General features: G+C 40.5%; 1 protein-coding gene across 6 annotated transcripts in view; it reads left to right on the top strand.

Annotated features, from left to right (window-relative positions):
* The window catches only part of LOC137986255 (protein sidekick-1-like), a 101,495-nt gene extending 93,757 nt beyond the window's left edge, over positions 1–7,738 (top strand). For all 6 annotated transcript variants that reach the window (XM_068833480.1, XM_068833484.1, XM_068833479.1 and 3 more), the window contains 4 exons: positions 188–254; positions 915–1,180; positions 3,254–3,431; positions 4,653–7,738. In XM_068833480.1, the coding sequence (XP_068689581.1) occupies positions 188–254; positions 915–1,180; positions 3,254–3,431; positions 4,653–4,873 (732 nt within the window). In that variant the 3' untranslated portion in view covers positions 4,874–7,738. The remainder of the gene's footprint in view (positions 1–187; positions 255–914; positions 1,181–3,253; positions 3,432–4,652) is intronic.
* Positions 7,739–10,000: the final 2,262 nt, after the last annotated feature.

Raw genomic sequence — 10,000 nt, 5'->3', positions numbered from 1 at the left:
GCGAGGCAAAAAATGTAAATAGATTCCCTTTTCCGGGTAGCAGACCTTCTTGGAAGGGAAGATGCTCTTTTATCAGTCCAGGGACTCCACTAACTTTGCCTGCTCTATCTTGTAGTTCGTATCTCGCGCTTGTGGGGTAATTGTTAGGAATCCGATATTAAACGAAATATGTAATCTTTTCCTGTAGATTGCAGCCGAACAGAATTCGCCAGAGTATCACTTAGGCACGAGACGAAACGCAAAATATGAGCCAGGTATTGTTTAATTTTAGATACATTATGTCTTAAAAGGGAACATATTCTTGGTTTGCATCCATGTGATGTGACGGCCATGTTGCAGTGGAAAACAATAGAAATAACCCCACAAGTTTTGCATAATAATAGATATAATCAAAATTACTGCATTGTTCTGAACACCTACATGGCCGTTCTGACGTCAGATGCAAACCAGCAGTACAATGGGAACAGATAGCATTGAATTAAGTCAAAGGCTACCTTTTTTTAATGGCCATATTGAAAGGTTTGGTAATGCAAAAGTTACGCATATAGAATTCAACGATGTTTGGTGTTGATACGGCGCCATATGGTTCAGACTCAATTCTAAAATGCGCCACGGCCTTGGATTAAGTTCGCGATTGGTTTGGACGAGGTTCCTAGAACCGACTCAGACATTGCTTCTGATTCAGGTTCGTTTCCCGGAAGCGAAACGTACTCGGGTTTAAATCGATACTGGTTCGGGCTCGAAAACGGAACCCGCACTGACTTCGATTTGGGTTGGGTTGAGTTTTCGGCAGTTTCGGGCTCGACTGGATTCTTACCTTCTCAGAGGAAAAAAAGCGAAATAAATTTTCCCTGTAGAATACACTGTATCATCCACATAACTTTATTACTTTTCTTCTTTTCTTCAATTGAAAGGCAAAGAATACCATAGTCTGGAAGAGGTAACCAAAGCTCTCTTGAAAAGAGAAGTCCAAGGTATTCTAGTGGATGCATATTCGGCTGGTCTCAGAAATGACCTCTTTAGCAAGTTTGAAGTCAGCGAAATTGTTGATTACAAAACTGCCTACGGAATCGTGCTCAGTCCCCGCTCGACTCCTCTTCGCAAGTGTTTCCATCGCTACTTACAGTCACACAGAGCGGAGCTCTTTAAGATGATAAAGAGCAAGGTCAGGCCTATCCAGGTGTGTCTTCTATTTTTTTTTCAATTTTCAATCTCAAATATTGCCTTTCTAGTGTTTTAATTGGCTCACGTGACCAGCATCTATATTGGATGATTGAAAAACGCGTGGCGTGGAATTTCTCGAGATGTAATAGAACGATTATTCCCGCAGTCGCGCTTGTTGGATACGACATTGGTTATATTAGATTATTATAATCCATTCAGATTCACAGATGTCCAGAAATGCACATAATTAGATGCATTCCGATTTCAATAAGCGTCACGAAGTGTCCCCTTGCTCTTCTGTCCAACTTCAACATCACTCATGTCACGGAATACGGACAAAAAATGTCACAAAGTGTCCCCCAAATGCTGCTCTTTAAGTAAACATTAACTGCTGCATTTACCCTAAGCTAAAAATAATGCTAACCTTTATCCTTACCTTGTTGTTGAATAGATAGCAATTGCCTAGACTTAAAGCGACACTTCGTGTCGGATGTCAAAATTGAACGTGCATCTAATTAGGTGCATTTCTGGATATAAGCCCAAGCGTCATAATGCGTCAGCAATAAAGCGAGCTGAAAACATTTTTTTAGCTCTGAGAAAGAATGGCCGGCAAAAGCCGTTTTCCGTTTTAGAGGAATTGACCGAGGCAGATAAATAAAATCAACATGGAAGAGTTGTTGATCCTGGAGTTTTTCATAAAACAATTATTCTACTCGGGCTTGCTGGATATGAAATGATTACAGCCAACTCGGCGCTACGCGCCTCGCTGGTTATCCATCACTTCATATCCAAAGGACGGTGTCTTCTACTTCAAAGGTATGATTTTCACGGTGTATAAATATGCGGGAAAAGAAGATCTTAACAAGTGTTACTGAAATCCAAAAGAAAATTGGGGGTAACCACGCATTTTTCAAAGATAATTAATCAACAATAATTGTAAAAAGCTTAAAAATACAACGCATTGTACGGCGTTCTTTTCCAAATTGAAGCTTAATTATCTCTGAAAAATGTCTGGTTATCCCTAATTTTGTTTTAGGATAGCAAGAGCACTTGCCAAGTTCTGCTTTCTCTGCATGGTTTTAAACCGCGCAAAAATATCCCTGTATTAGTGAGCATCACCATAGAAACCCGAGTATCTCGAGATGCGCAGAACGTGTATGCAATAACAATAAAGTTATGATCCTCACAGTTATGAACGCAATTTTAGCAATTGAAGTCCTGAATTTTTCAGGCTTCTCTACGAAATTGCTAAAATTGCCTTCATAACTGCCGTCATTAAATTCTTCATTGATTCCCAGACCTCCAGTTGGGTGTGACATGGTAAGAAGTTGGTAACGCCGAATTTTCTTAAACCAATATCGTATCCCAGCAATCACAAAATAATGGAATATTTTTTAAATTAAGTTTCATTAGACTGTAAATTGTTTCAATTTTACAAAATGACCGTAAGTTGTTTTAATCTTACCATCCAGCGCAATCAGTTTCCATATAAGGTAACTGCAGCAGGTATGTCCAGAAAATCGTATGAATGCAAGAGCACTTCGTGATGTCTGGGCACGAAAGTTGTTTTGAAAGTTCTCAAAATTGTACGAGGAGTGGGCGAGTGCAATTTGAGAACTTTCAGAACATCACGAATGACCATAAATGGGCCTTATTCACGCGGCGGCCATATTGGCCATAGAAAATAGATTTCGTACCCCGACCCCAGCCTCGAGTTGAAGTGTTTGGGAACGAGTCTCGATGGGGCAAAACAAAACTTTTCAGCCCCTCGGGACTCAACATGGCTCCTATGTGATTAAGGCCCATTACCAAATACCCGAGCACGTTCATAGCATTCTTTAATTTATTAATTACTCAATCGCTGTGTTTCCCTAGCAACTTCCTAGAAATTTCAAAAGAATTTTTGTTTCAAAACGAGGGCAGTAGGTCTAATTAAGATAAAGACAAAAAAAAAATGTAAAAGTGGTCGTCATTTATGAAAGTGAGCTATAACTTAAAAGGGAAAAGATCGTTTTGAGGCATTTCAATCATTTATGACTTGCTTTTGAATTCATGAACGATCCATTTATTTGATCAATTTTCATTCCAGACCTCTAATTCTACCGACAAGGAAGAGGTCGTCTCAGGCGGTTTGTTTGATAGCTCTTCGGAAGAGTTTCGTAAGGCTTTGCGATACGCAAGTATAAGCCTCGGAGTGGCCCTATTTTTCTCGCTGATGTATGAAGTTATACGTCGCATACGATCAAGAGAGAAAGTGCATCAGAAAGGTAAGGAATGTTTTTGCTTGTACAATGCCCTCGAGCCTCCCATTAACGACCACCAGGCCTGTCCCGATTGCGCTGGGAAAAATTCTAAAAAACATTGCTTCAAAACTGGCAAAAAAAGCACTCAAACGTTGCTCGAATTTTCAAAATAGTGTTCAAAAGTCGTTCAAAGGTTTAAAACATTCCCTTGGAGAATTCATCACTATGACTCTTTTTTTTACCAAACGGGCCTACCGTTGGTTACATAATTATGTTCTGCGCACCGGTGGCTCAGGCTAGTTGAGCGTCGGGCTACAATGCGGGAGGTCGCGAGTTCGATTCCGGCCGGACCAAACCTCAGGGTCTTAAACCAACTGAGGAGAAACTGCTGCCTTTGTAGTTACATCCGCAAATGGTTAGACTTTCAAGTCTTCTCGGATAAGGACTGTAAACCGTAGCCTCCTTCTCACAACCCTTTTTGTTCAAAAAAGTCCGTGGGACGTTAAAGATCCCCGGGGAGGACTCCCATATACAATGGGGAGGGATTCTTGTCGAAATTTTTAAATTAACCCCCTAAAGGAGACCAATCTGGGCGTGGCCCAGACTTCTTTTTACCCCTAAAATAAATATACACTTTTATATTTCTTCGGGCGCAACCCTAAGGGAGACCTTCACGGCTAAAGAAGACCTTCACTGCCCAGAAGACCTTAAGTGAGACCAATATCCGAAATTTACACCCCTAAGCGAGACGACGAGCATCCCTCCCCTTTTTATATGGGATTCCCCCCCCCCCCCCCAATCCCTTTCCCGGGGATAAAGATGCCACACACTGATCGAAAAGAGCAGGACACGGAGTTCCAGTGTTATAGGCGGGCTCCTATTAAGGACCACAAGTTCATTAGTCTATGGGAATCACGTGCTACGCCGGACTCCCGTGTAAAGGACTTTCGTGTAAAACGTTAACAGTGGTTTTTTTAGCAAAAAAAATACCTTGGTAATATGTGTTTTGAAGACTGCATTGCAAAGCAGTTTGTGAAGTAAAATCTAGAATAGACCATTGCCTGTGGGTCCAAATTAATTGCTGCTAGTTTTGATGACTTTGCGCGTCTTGCCCGGCAGATAAGAAGCGAAAATTTGCGGTAAGAATCGTCAGACATGTTTGCTTTCGGTGGAGAGATCAATATCGTAGACTAAAAACAATTGAGTTTAGGTGCACTTTAAGTTTAATATATTTTTGATTTCCAGTAAATTTCAAGGAAATTCTACAAAAAGAAATGAACATGCTAGTGGAGGAGTTTTTTCAGCGCATGCGCAAAATAAAAGAGGCCCTAGGAGAGAAGCACAGGAGGCAAATAATACGATTTTGGAAACTGAGAAGAAAGACATCTTTCGAAGCACGTTGGCTGAGAATCTCTCAAGTAACTCCAATACACTCCAAAGAAGTGACGGTTACTGAACTAACTTGAAAGAGAGCCTATAAGAGGAACATGACGACTTTGACGAGAAAATCATCTGAAAATAGGGACTTTAACTGAAGATCTTCGACGGCGAAGGCGACGAAAACGTCACCTCAAAATATAACTTTACACTAGCGTAAGTCTTTCGTGATTATTTCATCTCGTTCGCGTTGTACAATGCGGGCGACGTATCCTCAAATTAAATTGGGTGCGAGCGGTTTTCAGCGTTAAAACGTACAGAGTTCCAGAAACGTGCTAAAATGCATGCCGCACGTGCAGCACGATTATTTTTCCTCTTCTAATCAATGATATTCTTGTTTTGTTCTGGCGTTCTCGATGACGACCGCGTCGTAGATCTGTAAGTAGGGACTTTACGATCTACGACGGCGACGTCAACGAAAACGTCGCCTCAAAATACTTTCTCGAAGTTAGGCCATTTCCAAAGCGTCGTACAATGTGGGCGAAGTGTCCTAAAAAATAAATTGCGCTCGCGTTGTCGTCAAAACCTCAAATTTGGTGATTTCATTCCGTTGTTGTGCAGAGTACCGCACGACTTTGTGCTAAATGCGTGCCGCACGTGTGCAGCACGATTATTTTTCCTTTTTTAACCAATGATATTATTGTGTTGTGACGTTTTCGTCGACGTCGCCGTAGTGGATCTTTAAGTCCCTAATATAAACTTGGGCGCTTTGCAACCATTTCGCGTTGCTCGGTGTGTAAACTGCATAGCTATTATCCAGGAAATAGCCAAAAAAATTAGTTATTTCATGTCGTTATTAGGAAGAAATCCTTCTCGTCGAAGTCGTTGGGCAAGGGTTACTGTTAGCATTAATTCCGCGTAGTTCTTTAGTGCACGGTTCTTATGTTCAATAGCTCCGTCCAAACTATTCATACAGCTTGGTAACCTACCTGGGCTGGTTACCAGGAAAGTACGCCTTTTCACGGTAAAATTTCAGATATAATGGAAAGATAAAGCATCGTATTTACGTGAAACGGAAAACGCGAAACGGTGTGGTGCTGCTTGTCATAAACCACATTAAAATTAATTCTACCTCGTCTCTCTCTTATGAAAAGTTACTTGACACCTGCTGCTAACACGCAAGAAATAAACTCATATCAAACGAATTTCTTCAATTTTTGGCAAAACGCAAATTTTAGTCCGACGTTTGCCGTTTATCGTAAAGGTGATGTTCAATCTCTCTAAGATCTCTGTACCCATACGGAAGACCTTAGACAGCAATGACCAGAACCAGGTTGCTGACCAGCGGTTTTCGTTAAAACATTGGCTTGCTCGGGGGTGGTCAGTCTCGCGGGCTCAGAAAACCTGGTTGTGGTCATTGTTATTTTAGGATTTTCTACCCATACAGATCTCGAATAGACCTCTTTACGATTGCTACCTGGCCTTTAAATGAAAGTGAGGCTGGTGTTGACCTTGTTATGATACAGACCTCCCTCCTTTTCTTATGTTAATGATGTTGTTGCAGAATTTACAGAAGAAAAGCGGTGAGGTTTCTATCAAAACAAGGTCAACATAGGCCTCACGTTCATTTAAAGGCCAGGTAACTGAACACACAACTGTAAAATGGGCTATTGGTAAGGGCTGTATAATCGTTGTTTTTGATTTTTTATGCATTTGTGTTTAAACCAAGTTTACTGCACTATGCTAGAATACAGGAAATAGTATGAAAAATGAAAAATAGGGTTAGACACTCGCCCCAGCTATATCATCAGCGAATGATTGGACGACACTGTTTGCTTCATTTTCAAAATGGCGTTGTTTACCTTGAAAAGGTCCATTTTGTAACCTTTATCAACTGATGAAACCTTCACCTCCACGCCCAAGGTAAAAGAGAGCTATGGCATCAAAGACAACGCTAACGAAAACATCAGTTGAAAACACTCATTTGGGCGAATGTGACTATTTTGGGAGCACTTTATCTTGTTCGCGTTGTACAATGTTGGAGAGGAAATCTTTTCGGCGTTTCGTCGCAGTAAGAGATTGACTGTTGAATGCTTACGCAATCGTCAAACCTAAAAAAATGCATTTTCGTTGTTCTTGTGCGAAGCACGCGAAAGAAATGTACCAAACTCCATACCGCACGTTCAACACAAGTTTTTACTAATTAAGTTTCACAAGGCGTTAAAACTTCCCGGAAAGCGCAAAGCAGGCTAACGTACAAGGCATGCCATGTAGTCCGATCAAAAAAGCCGGCGTGAAGATTTCGGGATGATCACACGAAAAGATCCGTTATTTATCGATTATAGAAGAAGACGCATGATTTTTGATACGAATGTAGTTCTTAGGCGAATGCAAATCTATTCATATACAGTAGAAGTAGAAGTAGAGTAGAGTAGAGTACAGTAGAGTAGAGTACAGTAGAAGATAGTACAAACAAGATTGTTATACTTCCCAACTCAATTACGTTTTCCGATTGAAGTAGAACGTGTCACATGTCATGGGTCAAAACTCGCTAACTTCCCAGGAAAACAACCACTTGAACTTTCGATTCGCACGTAATCAGGAGGTACACCTTTGAAACAGCAGCAAATTCCGTGTAAGAATCCGTGTATTGTTCTCTTTTGAGTTGGGAGGTATAACAAAACACTTAATGACTGGCCCCAAGGGAAACAGTTAACAGTTTATACACAAAAATATTTGTAACCACATCTGCTAGTACAATAATAGATACTAGTGGTGTTCAACAAGTCCGGGGAACTTTCACATTTCTACTCGTATTTATTAATTCGAAATTGTACTCAACATCGTACGAGTTTGTTAACAAAACAGGTCGTTTTCAGGAAATCATAATCTCGACAGCATTGTTCATTCCAAGGGTAGGCCCTAGTTTTTTAAGGTAGATATATAGTTGCCTTGTCTAAGGTTACACACGTACAGTATCAACATATACATGTTATTAGAAATTCTTTCCTTCTAATAAGAGTTTCTTTTGATTCAACCACGTTGGTTATTTGAAAGCAATTAAGAATGAAAGTAGAGCAGTTTTCAAAATGACTGTCGAAAATAATTACGCGATTGCAATTTCTACGCTAAGTGATTGGTTAAAAAATTAATTCCGCGCCAGTTTATCAACAAATGAAAAGGAAAACCAAAACCACGTTTTGCACGCGCGATTTTTCCCGCGCTTTGAGCAACGTGCCTGGAATAGGCCATTTTACAGTTGTTTGCTCAGCGACCAAGCCTATGAATGGCTGCGAGGCTGCCGGTGACCTTGCATTGATACAGACCTCACTGCTTTTATCGTGTAAATTGTGTTGTTGTAACGCTAATTAGTCCATATTAACATTACAAAAGCATGAAGGTTTGTATCAAAACAGGGTCACCGGCAGCCTCGCTTCCATTGCTAGGCCTGGTAACTTAGCCACAACTGTAAAATGGTCTATTGCTTGGGTTTTGGATCGTTTCATTGTACTGTTTGCATCTGCTATGGTTGGTTGAGGTAATTACCTTGGTATTTGTTTTACGACATTCAATTTAAAACCGCTCTATTAACTGATTTTTATTCTGTAGTAAAGTTCTCGCAAAGGAAAGGTAAAATTGTCGCAATACATCCAGGAAACGTTTTGGCTCCATCCACACAAATTCGTTGTCATTTGAAAATGCTCGTTTTTCGATGCGTTTATAGGAAGTTAAATAAAGCAAGGACAAATGGGCAGCGTCCGGCAACGAAAACGTCACTCCAAAATATAACATAGCGCTATCGAAAGTATTTCGAGATCATTCCGTCTTGTTCACCTTGTACAATACGGGCGAACTATCCTGTAACTGGATGGATACGAACGGTTTTAAAGGAACATAGAAAATTAATGGTTTAATCAATTTTTGTTTTGTGGAGTACGGCAAAGAAATGCACGGAAATTCGTGCTGCACGTGCAGCACGATTATTTTTGCTTTTTTAACCAGTAACGTTCCTGCTTTGTGACGTTGGCGTTTTCGTAGCCGTAGTCGTTGTTTAAACTTCCTTCCGGCAAAATCGAGCTTAGTGTAACGATCTCTAAATACAACTGAGGATTGAACAAGTGTGCTTTGGGGACGCACTGGGTTTCGTTTTCTTTGAATCATTATTTTGAAAACTTTTAAATAGCTTACGAGCATCACATATTCGTGAACGGGTGGACCCCACTGGAACAAGTTACATGGAACGGGAACAATCACAAAAAGATCAGTGACGGGGGTTTGCATTAAAAATATCGGATTAATTTAATTCCCCAAAGGAGCCATATTCAGACTTGGATCTACTTTTTTAAATACATAATAAACACAATTTAGATAGCGAGAATTTACAGCTGCATTGCTTTCTATTATTTTAAGGAATTACCCATAAACAAATAATCCAAGCATTATTATAAATCTTTGGTTCATTTAGCTATAAAAGATACCTATAATAGTAAAAAATATGGAACTAACATCCGTCCATAGTGGGTTACGCCGGTGACACACGGTTCAACATTTGTTGATCAACAAATGTTGAACAGTGTGTCATGACATGTCGAATGTTGAAATATGCCATTCAACACGTTGAACGTTGTTGAACGAAAATTGAGACCAGGGGCCCGTTTCTCGAAAGTCCCGAAAACGTTTCGGGCCCGAAAAGTCATTTAAGAAACTGCCAACAGCTTGTTTTGGAAAGCCGACCTTTTAACATGTTTTCAAGGTAGCAAAAAGAAAATTTACTGTGAAGTTTGACGATTCAAGTCCTCTCCGTTCTGAAGAAACACTGACAGAGGGAATTGTGACACCCGAAAATGGCCCGTAAAGTTTCGGGACTTTCGAGAAACGGGCAGCAGGGCGCAGTTGCTCAAACGATGGATAGCGCTAACCGCCGGATAAATCACTATCCACTGGATAACTCAATCAGTTTTGCTTGTGATTATCTGCTGGATAGTGATTTATCAGGGGGATAGCGCTATCTATCGTTTGAACTACTGGGACCAGCTCTATTCCGTTCAACACGACTGTGCAACATTGTTCAACATTTGCTGAGGATTTTGCAACATTTGCTGCAGGAGGATGTTGAACCATGTTCGTGAAACTAGTGTCGGATCTCATTATGGAATAAATTTCTTGCCGAAAACGTGTTGCATAAGATTAAAAAAGAAATCCAATTTGCATGGAAT

This window comes from Montipora foliosa, unplaced genomic scaffold (genome assembly GCF_036669935.1).
Source record: "Montipora foliosa isolate CH-2021 unplaced genomic scaffold, ASM3666993v2 scaffold_164, whole genome shotgun sequence".
NCBI classification, from domain to species: Eukaryota; Metazoa; Cnidaria; class Anthozoa; order Scleractinia; family Acroporidae; genus Montipora; species Montipora foliosa.
Note: the sequence above shows the minus strand (reverse complement) of the source record. Positions and strands in the feature narration are given on the sequence as shown.